General features: G+C 39.3%; 1 protein-coding gene across 2 annotated transcripts in view; it reads left to right on the top strand.

Moving 5' to 3' along the window:
* MAP3K15 (mitogen-activated protein kinase kinase kinase 15) overlaps positions 1 to 14,465 on the top strand; it is a 148,306-nt gene that overhangs the window by 80,619 nt on the left and 53,222 nt on the right. For both annotated transcript variants that reach the window (XM_060407716.1, XM_042242252.2), the window contains exons 7-9: positions 7,969 to 8,139; positions 12,274 to 12,386; positions 12,850 to 13,009. In XM_060407716.1, the coding sequence (XP_060263699.1) occupies positions 7,969 to 8,139; positions 12,274 to 12,386; positions 12,850 to 13,009 (444 nt within the window). The remainder of the gene's footprint in view (positions 1 to 7,968; positions 8,140 to 12,273; positions 12,387 to 12,849; positions 13,010 to 14,465) is intronic.

Raw genomic sequence — 14,465 nt, 5'->3', positions numbered from 1 at the left:
TGTTATGAGAACTTTTAAGATATCTCTTAGCAATTTGCAAATATGCAGTATAGTAGTAGTAATTATAGTCATCATGCTGTACATTATATCCCCCAAACTTACTTATTTTATACTTGGGAGTTTTTTTTTATTTTTTAAATTTTAAAATCTTTAATTCTTACATTCGTTCCCAAACATGAACCCCCCTCCCATCTTCCTCCCCACAACATCTCTCTGGGTCATCCCCATGCACCAGCCCCAAGCATGCTGCACCCTGCGTCAGACATAGACTGGCGATTCAATTCTTACATGATTATACTTGGGAGTTTGTGGTCTCGACCCAGTTTACTGTTTTGCCCACCTCTCACCCCCTCCCTCTGGCACACCAATCTGTTCTTTATACCTGTGAATTCAGTTTTTCATTTTTAGATTCCACGTGTAAGTGAGATTATACAGTATTTTTCTTTCTCTCTTTGATGTACTTCACTTAGCATAAGGCTCTCAAGGTCTATCCATCCCTTACTTTTTTATAGCTGAATACTAGTTCATTGTGAACATGTGTATGTATGTGTTTGTGTGTATGTATATGTGTGTATACACACGCACATCACATTTTCTTTATTCATTCATCTGTCTGTGGACACTTAGGTTTTTCCATGTCTTTGCTATTGTAAAGTATGCTGCAATGAACACAGGAGTGTGGGTATCTTTTTGACTTAGTACTTTTGTTTCCTTTAGATAAATGCCCAGAAGTGGAGTTGTTGGGTCATAGAGTAGTTCTGTTTTTAATCTTTTGAGGATCTCCACAATGTTTTCCATAGTGGCTGCACCAATTTATATTCCCACCAACAGGGCACAAGAGTTCCCTTTTCTCCACATCCTCACTAACATTTGTATCTCTTGTCTTTTTGATGATAGCCATTGTAACAAGTGTGAGGTAATATCTCATTGTTTTTGCATTTCCCCAGTGACTAATGATGTTGAGCATCTTTTCATGGACCTGTTAGCTTATCTGTATGCCTTCTTTGGAAAAATGTTTATGAGATCCTCTGCCCATTTTTAAATCAGATTTTTGGTGGGTTTTTTTTTTTTTGTTGTTGTTGTTCTTTATTTTGAATGTTAACTTCTTATCAGATATATGATTTGTACGGAAAGTTTTGAGAGACATGTTCAGACTTAGAGTTTAGCAGGATCACTTGGACTGCTGTGTTGAAAATAGACTGTAGAGGGGCAAGGGTGGAAGCAGAAAATGATGGTGACTTGGACCAGGGTGGTCATTGTAGAATTCATGAGGAGTAGGCCATTTTTTGATATGGTTTAAAATAAAAACCAACAGATTTTGTTGAATGAACAGAAGGTGTTAGAGTAATGAAACTTAACTCTAAAGTTTTTGGCTTGAGTAACAGGAAGAATGGATCAGCCATCATTAAGATGAAAATGACTGTGAGAACAGATTTGATGGGACAATTGAGAGTTTTGTTTTGAACACACTAAGTTTGAGGTATTAGACATGCAAGTGAGATGCCTAGAAAGCAGTGGATATATAAGTCTGGAGTTTAGGGAAGTGCTCTGGGCTGCAGATAGAAATGGGGGCATCGTCAGAATATATATAGATGGCTTGAAAAATCCTGATGCTGGATAATATCACCAAGGGATCTGGTGCAGTTACCGATGAAAAGTCCAAGCATTGTGCCTAGGGACACTCCATGTTAAAAGATCAGAGCAATGAATGGGAACTAGAGAATTAGATTGAAGTAGAAGGAAAATTTAGGAAGTGTGGTATTCTGCAAGCCAAGGAAGAAGGTGGTCCAAGGAGCAGGGAGTACTCAATGGTCTAATGCTGCTGGAAGGTCAAAGACAAGGGCTGAGAATTAATCAGTGGATTTAGCAATGAAGAAGACATACTGAATCAGACTGTCCAGTATTAGATACTGATGCCTGAATCCCATCTCCACAGACTGATTTAATTGGTATGAGGTACAGCCTGGACAGCAAGGTTTTTAAAGCTCCCCAGGTCATTCTAGTATGCACCCAACGTTGAGACCCTACTGTCTTCATTAACATCCACTCTTAAATTGTGAAATGGACTTTTTATCAGAAACAGATGTGGCTGGACTGATTATACACAGAACTATTTATCTGTAGGCTTATTCTTGGATACTTTGGGATGTGAAAATAATAAGCAGATCTGAAAACTGATTATTAACCACCAAAGGGATTAGCTATTTAGCACCTATCTGAAAGTGGCTTTTAAGCTGAAAATCCCTTTGCTTTTTACTTTTTGCAAATGTTTGATTCTTTGTTTTGTTTATCCTCAAAAGACCTTTTGTTGTGAGTAACAGGGGTAAGTTTCAAGTTAATGAAAGGGGTAAGTTTCAAGTTAATGAAAAAGTTCAAGGGAAATTTTGATGTAATTGATCTAAAGAAAACCAACCAAACAAACTTGGACTGAAATCAATAATTAAGTATTTAAAAGAGTTAAGTACATTCTTTTCAGAATCTGAACACCTCAAAAGTTGGCTCATAACAGTTATAGAAATTTTGTGCTACATTAAAGCTTTAATTGTTTTCATTTTCTCACAACAGACTCTAGAAATTATTTAAATGCTTTAGTAAATTTGAGTTGAGTTGGTAGCTGTTGGCTCTTAAAAATTAAAGCATATCATGGGTAGGCTGTTCATCAAGTTCGTAGGCTGGTAAAGTTGGATTCTATGGCCAAAGAGAGGAAGGATTCAATGTATTAGGACAAGACCAAGATAGAAAATAGAGAAAGTCTGAGTTGAAATAGAAGCCTAATTATTGCAGGCCTCCAGAAGGATGTCAAGTGTCTAGATTAGCCCTTCTTAGCCCAGGTTGGGTTCCAAGAGAATTAAGACCTAAGGCATTCATTGTATTAACTGAATAAACTCATACATCTTTAATGGTGCTATGTATCATCCTTGGGAGAATGGAGAAAATAGTCACTCAGATAATCAAATAATTTTCTCTAGGGTTTCTCTAGCAGAAACCCAGTTGAGAAAGGCTGTCTTAGGTACTAATCTGTCTTCTTGGATGGCATAAGTAGTCTTTTGAGGTACGGGTCCTCAGGAAAGAAAGCATAAAAAAGAGCCTGTTGTAAAATTGCCCAGAAATTAAAAAGAATAATCTCTTTATTAGAATAGTTCTGAGTAACATAAGCACAGGAACACCTTGAACAAATCTCAGCAGTGATTTTTTTGGACAATTTAATGTGTATCTTTCCAGACTTTTGTCTCTGCACATAAACTTACGTGTAAATAGTGTTTACTACAGAGTGTGATTGTGCTATTCATTTAGTTCAGCAGTTTTTTTCCCCTTGAGCTATTATGGATGTTCTTCTATATAATTACATATGGATTTGCTTCTCTCCAAGGGTTTTATGATATTCTGTAGTTTGGTTGTTATAAAATATATTTTACCACTCTTCTGTTATTTGGATCATCTCCAGTTTTTCACTATTGTGAACAATGCCATAATAAACATTTGTTCAAAGATTCTTAAAAATATATATGTATATATGTTTCTATTTCTATAGTATAGATTCCAGAAGTATAATTGTTAAGTCAGGATTATTACCGTCCCTTTTTTTATTATATAAATTTCAAATATATTCAAAAGTAGAAGGTAACATAATGAACCCCCATTTATTCCTTATCAACCTCAATAATTACCATCACAAGCCAGTTTTGTTTCCCACTCCCACTGACTCCCCCTACCCCAACACTGGGTTAATTATGAAGCAAAGACATGACATTTCAATGATAAATATTTCATCTATAAGATATTGTCCTAAAGATTAAGAAATTTTTGTAAAATACCATCACAGTTATCATGCCTAAAAATTAGCAATAATTCCTTAATATCAGTGTTCAGATTTTCCAAATTGTGTCTTTTTTCTTTTTAATAGTGAGTTTGTTTGACATGATCCAGACAAAGTCTACACATTGCATTTTGTTGATAAGACTCTTAATTCTTATCAACTTTTCTCCCCTTATTTTTTCTTTTTCTTCTTGTCAAAGAAGCATTTGTCATATAAAGTTAGAAAATTTCTGGATTTTGCTGATCATATCCCTGTGGTATAATTTAGTAAGTCCCTCTGCTGCATTCCCCCCAACCCCACAATTCCTGTAAGTTGGTAGTTAAATCTGAAGGCTTATTTCAGATTCTGGTTTGAATTTTTAATTTTTATTTTATATTGGAGTATACTTGATTTATAATATCATGTTAGTTTCAGGTTTACAGCAAAGTGAATCAGTATACATATGCATATAGCCATTCTTTTTCAGATTCTTTTCCTGTATATGTTATTATAGAATGTTGAGTAGAGTTCCCTGTGCTATACAGTAGGTCCTTGTTGGTTATCTATCTCGTATATAATAGTGTGTGCATATTAATCCAAAGCTCTTATTTATCCCTCCTCCCATCATGTTTCCCCTTTGGTAACCATAAATTTGTTTTCGACATCCGTAAGTCTGTTTCTATTTTGTAAATACGTTCATTTGAATCATTTTTTAAAATTGAATTCCACATATGAGTAATATCATATGGTACCTGTCTCTTGCTGGCTTACTTCACTTAGTATGATAATCTCCAGGTTCATCCATGTTGCTGCAGACGGCATTATTTCTTTCTTGTTTATGGTTTGCCAACTAAGGTCCATCTAGTCAAGGCTATGGTTTTTCCTCTGGTCATGTATGGATGTGAGAGTTGGACTGTGAAGAGGGCTGAGCGCCGAAGAATTGATGCTTTTGAACTGTGGTGTTGGAGAAGACTCTTGAGAGTCCCTTGGACTGCAAGGAGATCCAACCAGCCCATTCGGAAGGAGATCAGCCCTGGGATTTCTTTGGAAGGAATGATGCTAAAGCTGAAACTCCAGTACTTTGGCCACCTCATGTGAAGAGTTGACTCATTGGAAAAGACTCTGATGCTGGGAGGGATTGGGGGCAGGAGGAGAAGGGGACGACCGAGGATGAGATGGCTGGATGGCATCACGGACTCGATGGATGTGAGTCTGAGTGAACTCCAGAAGTTGGTGATGGACAGGGAGGCCTGGTGTGCTGCCATTCATGGGGTTGCAAAGAGTCGGACACGACTGAGCGACTGAACTGAACTGAACTGAATATTACATAGTATATATATAGCACATCTTCTGTATTCACTCCTCTGTTGATAGACATTTAGGTTGCTTCCATGTCTCAGCTACTGTAAATAGTGCTGCAGTGAATATTGGGATGCATGTATCTTTTCAAATTATGTTTTTCTCTGGATATCTCTCCAGAAGTGGGATTGCTGGATCATGTGGTAGTTCTACTTGTAGTTTTTTAAGGAATCTCCATACTGTTCTCCATGGGGGCTGTACCAGTTTACATTCCCACCAACAGGGTAGGAGGGTTCCTTTTTCTTTACACCCTCTCCAACATATATTGCTTGTAGCTTTTTTGGATTATATCCATTCTGTCTGCTGTGAGGTGATACCTCACTGTAGTTTTGATTTGTATTTTTCTGATAATGAATGATTTTGAGCATCTTTTCATGTGCTTTTTTCACCATCTATCTGTTCTTTGAAGAAATGTCTATTTAGGTTGGTTTGATTTTTTTAAAGACTACTTAATAGTTGATTGTGTACTTCAGCTGTTTTTTTTTTTTTTTTTGTGATGCTAGTGGCCCTTGATCATTTCCTAGATCCATTACTTCGTTAGAAGTTGTAAAATAGTGATATTTGAATTTTATAATTAATTCCTGAGTTAGTAGCACAAAAAATTTATAAAGAGAAATTTTCCCTCATCAGTGACTTGGTTACAGTTTGTATGGGAAAAGGAAGCTGTATGCTTAATTTTGTCTTGATCATTTTTTAAAAACAGTGAATTGGTTTGTTAGAATCCTCTAAGAGTGACCAGTGAGTTTTATAAGATCTTTATGAACTCACAGTTTTAGTGATAATTAATGTATTTCAATGCTTTATAGTTATTTTTCTTCTTAATGCTCAAATTGTCCCCTCTTTAGCCAAAAACTTTCAAGTTGGCTCCTGAGTCTTTGATAAGAGTTTAGTAGCTTCTTTGTTTCTTTGTGGGTTAAGATGTTCCAGGATCATCTTAGACATATGTTGAATCAGTGATTCTGTCACGGAGTCTTGGTTTCTTTAGTGAGAGATGAAATTTACAGACCCCAGTCAGGGCTTGAAGGTTCTTATTGCTACTGAGTTGGTCATTGCTTTGGACCTTTTTGGTAGATAGAGCTGGGGAGACCACCTCATGAATTCCTACTGATATTCCAATTCAAATTTAGGACTATAGGATTTTTGCTTCTTTGATTTTGTATTTATTTCTCCTATGCTGAAAATTCTGGTTCTTAATGATACTAAATTAATATTTTTGTATTCTTTTTCAAAACACCAGTACTGTCTTATCACTTGGACTTCCCAGGTGGCTCAGTGGTAACGAATCTGCCTGCCGATGCAGGAGACACAGGTTTGACCCCTGGGTTGGGATGATCTCCTAGAGGAGGAAATGGCAACCCACTCCAGTATTCTTGCCTGGGAAATTCCGTAGGCAGAAGAGCCTGGCAAAGAGTCAGACATGACTGAGCACACACATACACTATTATCACTTATATAGTATGCTTACTGGAAACTATATAAGATTTCTTTGCATTTATATTTTTTCCTTAGGTTATATCCTCTTAGGAAAATACAGTTGGATTGTTGTGTTTGTAAATCATGTGATAAATTAGTTTCTCTTTTGTGGGTAAGCTGTCAACCAGATGCATAGGTTCATTTGTTTTGCCCCAGCCACAAATTCAGATAGTATGTTCATTAGCAAACTCTCTCTTTAGGCAGAATTTTAAGAATTGTCTCATTTTTAAAAAGAATAATTTAAAAATCTTATGTAGTTTCAAAGCCAAATTCCAAGACGTATTAATGGAACTTTCTATCTGTCTCTGCCCTCTTCATCATGGTTTTTTTTTTTCCCTCAACCTATCAGTAGCCATTTTTCTTACCTTTTTATTTTCTATTTTGAAGAAATGAAAGGAGATACATTTATTATTCACATCCCCCCCTTTTTAAATAAAAAGGTAGCATTCTGTGCACAGTATTCAACACCTTGCTCTCTTGTCTTAACAGGATGTTCTGGAGACTTCTCTATAGCAGTATTACATAGAAGCTGCTTCATTTCTTTTTAGAAATGTTTAATATTTTATATTATAATATGAATAGCATTAACCACCATTGACTTAATCAGTCCTCATTACTGATGGACATGTGCTTTCAAACCTTCACAGGAACACTTTTAATATTTCACAGCCACAAACTCAAGATATTTTGTGGCAAAAAAATTTAACAGCTGTCTAAGGAATCCATTTCTTGTGTATAAAGTGAAAATTTTACCATATAATGTACTAATAAAGAAGACTGTGATCTGTGAATATATAAATAATTTCTGATTCTGATGAGTATAACAGGAATTACTGGTGGGGTCATTCCCTGTTTGAGGATGGCAAGACATTTCAGGTCAAGGAATGCCAAGATATATTCCTAAATTCATCTTGGCTTTCTGGATTCGGGGACCCTGCAGCTTTTCCAAAGGAACCTTGTGTCAGACTATCTCATCCTCATGATTCAGGCTTAGCTTCTGAAATCTTTACTCTCCATCCAGCAACAGGAAGATGCCATATTTTTTTTTCTGTCTTTCCAAATACATTGATCTGCATACACTTTCATCCACAGTCTAGGTCTAACTTAGAAAAGATCAGGTAAGGACTGAGTATGATTTAATGAGACTTACTGGTGTGGATCTTAAGCACTTGATTCATTTGAATATGAAAAATGAAAGATAACTTAAATTTTTTCCTGTTAAAGTACAGCATCCTTGCACCAGCCTTTCACAGAATGAATGCATATATAGATATAGACATAGATATATACACTCTGTGTCTTGAGTCAGACGTTTGTCATCTTATCACTGAATCTTTCAGGAGAAACAGCTCAGGTGATCGTGAGAAGGCCCTGCAGGTCATGCTCCAGGTTCTGCAGAGCTGTGACCACCCGGCCCCCGACATGTTCTGTCTCTGTGGGAGGATCTACAAGGACATCTTCTTAGATTCGGACTGCAAAGATGATGCCAGCAGAGACAGCGCCATCGAATGGTAAACTGGCCGCCTTTGTCAGTAACACATGCATCTTTGCAAAGAATAGAATTGCATAAGCTCAGGGTCCAGGTCTTTTCCCTACATATGTGTATCTGCCTGTTTGCTGGCAGTAAGAAAGATGCCATACACGTGGTCTGGGAACTCCCAGATTCTTTTTTCCAAAAGCAAACCATTAGAAACAGCATTTTCTGCTGGTGACACTCTTCTCACAAGTTCATGCATTTATAGGGGCAAGGAAGCTCAGCACCCTCCTTCCCAGCTCCTCCTTCCAGAACCTTGTTCCACCACCATCATGGCATCCTCCTCTCAGTGAGCTGTTCATTTCTTATTCATTTAATCATTCAACAAATGTTTTCTGAGGGTTTACTGCATGCCAGGAACTCTTCTAGATGATGGGGATAAACAGCAGATCTGAAGCCACACCCTCATGGACCTTGCATTGCTGGTAAGGAAAGTCAGACAAACAAATACAGTAAAATAGAATATCAGCTGATGGTGAGGGCTTTGGGGAAAAGTTAATCAGGGACAAGGGAAGGGAGGGTTGGGAGTTGTCAGCAGTTTTATATAGGATGCTCAGTGAAGGTGAATAAGGTGTAGGTGGTGAGGGAATGAGCCTTGCAAATAACTGTGTTCCAAAAGTGGAGTGGGGGACAGCAAGAACAAGAGCTGAGGGGGATCTCCTCAGCAAAGACCCTGAGAGGAAGTATGTCGAGTATGTGCAAGGATGATGAGGCAGGAGCAAAGGGGAGAGTGGCAGGAAATGCAAAAGAAGACGACTGTTTTACTCAGAGTGAGACGATACAGTGCTGGATGTTCTGAGCAGAGGAGTGACAAGATCTGAGCTGCATTTTAACCAGAGGACTCTCACGGTTATACAAAGAATACATGTTAGGGGGTGTGTCAGCTATCATTTACAAGCATCTCCAAAACCTAGTGGCTTAACACAAGGGTTTATGATTTCTCATGATTCTGTGGATTGCCCAGGCAGTTCCTCTGCTGATTCTAGTCCTGAAGTGCTGAACTCATCCCTAAGGTTGTAGTCATCTGGAGAGTCAGCAGGGCTGAAAGGTCCAGAATGGTCTCAGTCACATGTGACAGCTGGTGCCGGCTGTTGGTAGGAGCCTCCATTCTCTAGCAGTGGTTTTAGTCCTGCCAGACCAGCTCCCTTATGTGGTGGACAGCATTCTAACAGGGTGAATGTGGAAACCAGAAAGCTTCTGAAGGCTCAGGAACTCTCACAAGGTCAGTTCTGCCACATGTTCTTGATCAAAGCCAACCACATGGTCAGCCCAGATTCAAAGGGATAGAGACACAGATTCCACCTGTGAGAGGGAAACATGACAAAGGCATGTGCTTAGTGGTTTGGCAGGGGTTGTGGTTGTTAAGTAACCTACCACATGGGTGAGGGATGACACAGAGAACAGTTAGAACCTCAGAGAAGAGCTGATGGTAGCTTGAACCAGGGTAGTAATGATGAAAACAATGAGATGTCAGAACCTGGGTGTATTTGAAGATAGAGCATACAGCCTGCATCATCCATTTCCATCGCAAGAGCTCTTGGTACCGCTGTTTGGTCTCATTTCATTCTGACTGCTCCCTTTCCCCCTCTTCTTTGCTTTCCTTCTATACAAGTTGGACTCTGTCCTCTCCCCTCTTCTCTTCGTCTACGCTGTTCCCTGGTAATCCCAGTCACTCCCACACCTTGGACTGTAATCAGTCTCCAGCCCAGCCCCTATCCTAAGCTTTGGCCCCACGTTGCACTCTTTGATTACCTATTCTTTGAAGCTGGTGCTGGTGTTTAAGACTCAACATGTCTAAGACTGAAGCTATTCCCTCCTCTCCATAAGGGATGGCTTCCATTGTCTCACTCTCTTACCACCATTTTAGCCTTCTCCGCATGTACTTTTGCTTAATGTTTGGTGACTTTCACTTACTTTTCTCCCCATATAGTCATTTCCCAATTCCATCCGTTCTGTGAGCCTTCCCTTCCTCCCTAACTTTCCCATCAACACCACCCTCAGTCGGTGCCTTTTTTTTTTTTTTTAACTTTCTTTCCAGGAATGTTCTAACAGTATCCCAGGTAGGTTCTCTGCTTGGTGTCTGTAAAGTGTATCCTTCATAGATTAATAGCTTACTTTTCCTGAAGCTCAAAGACCCAAAATACCTCTCCACTCCCTACTAAATACAACTTCAAACTCGTAGATCACTGTTCTGGGTGCTCTGCAGACTTTCTCCAACCTGCCCCTAGCCCTGTTTCTCACTACTTGATATATGTCCACATAAACTGGAGTTCCTTAGGAGCTCCCCAAACTCCCATCTCTGCTCTTGCCGTTTTCTGTGCTGGGGATTCCATTTCTAAATCGCTGCTGTTACAATTCTGTCCATTTTCATGCCGCATCTCAAGCCTCTCTGTCTGCTATGAGTCCCTCTAGATGGATTTGTGTGGTTTTAGGTTATTTGCCACCCATGAAAATCAGTATTTTCACTAATTGTGTGTAGATCTTACCTCTTTCATGGTATAGGTTCTTAGAGGGCAGGGACCTTCTTTTAGTCTTAGTTAATCCCCAGTAGTACCCAGTGCACTGCATGGTCAAGAAGAATCACTCGGGGTGTTGAAGGGAAGGGAAACAGAGGAAAATAATCGGCAGGGGCAAAATAGAAAGCTGTGTTCCCACCACCGTGGCCAGGAATTCAACCCCCAGGTCAGGAAAAGACTGCCTGTGGCTCCCTCAAGGAAGTCATCAGAGCCCTCCTGTGCAGTTCGGAAGGTAGTGCTGTGGGTACAGGAGCACATGAAGCTTGATCTTCTGGTCAAGGCATGCTGGCTCTGGTGAGGCCATGGGGATCGTCTCATTCTCAGAGATGTGGAACGTGAGGCTCGGGAGGCAGGGAGCCAGTCCAAGGTCATGGGGCTGGATAGACACAAACCTGGGACTGCAGTCCTGACTCCGAATTAGAGACTTGTCTGTCCCCAAGCTGGGCCTATTTGATTTATGGGTAAGAAACATAGAGAAATCACCCTCTCTGCCCTCTTCCCAGATAGCTTTCCATAATAAAAGAAAATGGAAAAAAAGTCACATACAGTAGGATATGAAGTTTAAAATCCCCAAAACATAGCAGGAGTGGGAGGGAGAGAGCATTCAGTTTTATTGGAATTTTGTTGACTGAGGTTGGAAGAACTTTCTTGATGTCCTCGGCTCCACTTGAGGGTACTTGTATCATGCCACAAAGTTCACAGAATCGGATTTTAACTGATTTCATGATATGATCAGATTTAACTGATAAGTTCTCCCTTTCACAATGAATGTTTTGTTGGTGCTTAATCCTCCTGTTGTCACATGAGTGATAAATTCACTGCTGGTTTACAAAAAAACATTTTTGTGTCATTACTTCATTGATCAGATTCTTTTTTCTCTGATCTTGGTAGTCATACTTGATCATGGAAGAGAAATACATTTTTTATGTGTAGACAAACGATAAATAAGAAAATTTTAAATGGCATGGTGAACCTTTCAGTGTAAAAATGGCACTCACATTTTAGGGTCTTGTTCTTTATCCTAATGTAAACCATCACTGCCCCTTTTCTCATTTTATGCCACTGCTCTTTGGGATCCAACATTTTGGCAGAACTGCTTCTTACATGAAAAAATAATTCCATTTTGTGATACAAACAAACAGACGGCCTACAGAGAAAGGGCCTATACCTGTTGAGATTTCCATGAAATAAAAAATGCTCAGTGTGCAAATGGAGTATAACTTTAAAAATGATAAGTTGACATTGTGGCTCACTTTCAGAGGTAGAATTATAATAAGTTTTACATTTCTTTTGTACACTTTAATATACTTTCCTTATTTTATACAATGACCACAGCTTTTCTCTAAAAGCTATCTGATGACGAAAGATTTTAAAACTCCCTAGTGCTATTGTGTTGCTATTATGACATTTTTAAGAAGCTATCTGATTGGTGCATGTAGCTATCTGTAAAGATGGGCAGGGAGGGACAAAGAGTTGGAAAACAAATTAGAACAGTAAAAATTCTCATGAGAAGATTGATATGTGCTATTATTTACACTTTTTTTCTTCCACTATAATCTGATATAAAGGGAGTTTTGGTGCTTCTATAATTACAGGTATCGCAAAGGGTTTGCGCTCCAGCCATCTCTTTATTCAGGAATCAACCTTGCGGTATTGCTGATAGTCTCTGGACAACAATTTGAAACTTCCATGGAACTGAGGAAAATAGGTAAAACTGTTCATGACCGCACATGTTGATATGCTTTGACAACACAAGTCCAGCATTCAAAATTATGCTCAAATAACCAGCATTAAGGGACTTCCCTGGTGGCTCAGTGGTAAAGAATCTGCCTGCCAATGGAGGAGACGTGAGTTTGATCTCTGGGTTGGGAAGATCCCCTAGAGAAGGAAATGACAACCCACTCAAGTATTCTTGCCTGGGAAATTCCATGGACAGAGGAGCCTGGCGGGCTACAGTCCGTGGAGTCACAAGAGTCAAACAGAGCTTAGCAACTAAACAACAACAAAAACAACCAGCATTATATCGCAAAAGGAACAGTTACTCTCTGATAGCACACATGAGGCTGCAGCCCAAATACAATGCCCAGTTTCTGCTCTATCTAAAGGCTTATATGATATGATAGAAACTAGGAAGATTTGTCTTAACTTTATCTAAAATTCAAATTATTCAGGTGTCCGGCTGAACAGTTTGTTGGGAAGAAAAGGGAGCTTGGAGAAAATGAACAGCTACTGGGATGTAGGTCAGTTCTTCAGTGTCAGCATGTTGGCCAGTGATGTGGGGAAGGCTGTCCAGGCAGCAGAGAAGTTGTTCAGACTGAAACCTCCCATCTGGTGAGTCATGCCTATGCATTTTTATCACCCATGTCAATATCCAGTCTTGTTCTGAAAAGTTAACCCAGGAGGAAAAGGTGTGAATACAAAAAACAATAACAACTGCTGTGTTTTTCCTTCTGGCTTCTTCATTAAAGCAAAGTTAAGGCAGAAAGGCTCACTTGGTTTTATGTGAAGGAAGGGAAAAACAGACAGACCCCCCCACATAGAATATATCCTTACGTGCTATGTCTCCAAGACAAAACTCTCAGTCCCGTTAGTTTTTTCAGATCATGTAGGTTCTCAAGAGCAGAGCATTCTTGGGAACCAGTCCATATTGTGCATTTGTGAGAAAGCAGATAGTAAAGCTCAAAGTACACCAAGTAAATGATTTCCATCACAAATGGAAGTGAACTAAAACACCCATCACAGATATGGTCAGGAAAATGGAGGCCCAGGAGTGCCTCTAGTTAGCTCATTATGCAGCCATTAAAATGTGCAAGAAAGAATACTTGGAGACATGGAAATGTGTTCATGGTTTATCACTGAATAAGAAAAGCCAGATGCAGTATGTATTTTTTTCTATCAGTGACATTATCAGAATCACCTGTGTTGATTAAAACAGATTGCCAGGCCTAACCCTTAGGATTTCTGGTTCAGAGGGTATAGGGTAGGACCTGAGAATTTGCATTTAGAAATTACAAGTTGATGCTGCTGGCCTGGGGGCCACACTTTGAGAACTGCTGTTGTATATGGACTCATTTTCATTAAAAACCTCTGTTTTGTATGTGACTTGGAGGAGGGTCTGAGAGAGTTGGGCAATAGCTGATTTCCCAATAGACACTGAGCTCCACTAGAAACATGGTTCTGCCTTTGATTGCTATAGTCTCATAAAATCAATAGATGCTCAGCAGATATTTGTATAATGAATAAATGATGAGTCATGAATTTTCCCAAAAATATTGATAGTGGTTGTCTCAGGGAGGTAGCCGATGAACAAGTTTTGAATCTGCTTTTTAAATCTATTCTCTGATTTGTCTAAAATGCATTTGGATCACTTACATAATTAAAACATTTTTGCTCCTAATGATCCATGTTTGTCTGTCCCCTGCTGTGTCTCCTCTCAGTGAACCAACCTGGACTCTAGGGGATAGGAATTTCAGTGGCCATACCTAGGGTTGACTGTGTTTCCTCCTCATCTAGAGGGCTTAAATTTGATCCTGAAACCCTATGAACTTCTTGAAAGTTTTCTGAGGCTGAGAGAACACAGAGGTAGGCTGAGCTTGCAGCTCTCCTGGAGTGGCCGCTATTTGAAGTACTCTAATGTTATGGTGTATTGCTGCATCTGAGGCAGACAGAGCTGACTCTCTGGAGATGAGCTCTGAGGCTTGAATACGTTCCCATTACATCAGAACCTGGACTGACTTACAGTGTTCATACCTATTGTGTGTTCAAGACCACCCTGAGGTTCATGATT

This window comes from Ovis aries, chromosome X, assembly GCF_016772045.2.
Source record: "Ovis aries strain OAR_USU_Benz2616 breed Rambouillet chromosome X, ARS-UI_Ramb_v3.0, whole genome shotgun sequence".
Lineage (NCBI taxonomy): Eukaryota > Metazoa > Chordata > Mammalia > Artiodactyla > Bovidae > Ovis > Ovis aries.
Note: the sequence above shows the minus strand (reverse complement) of the source record. Positions and strands in the feature narration are given on the sequence as shown.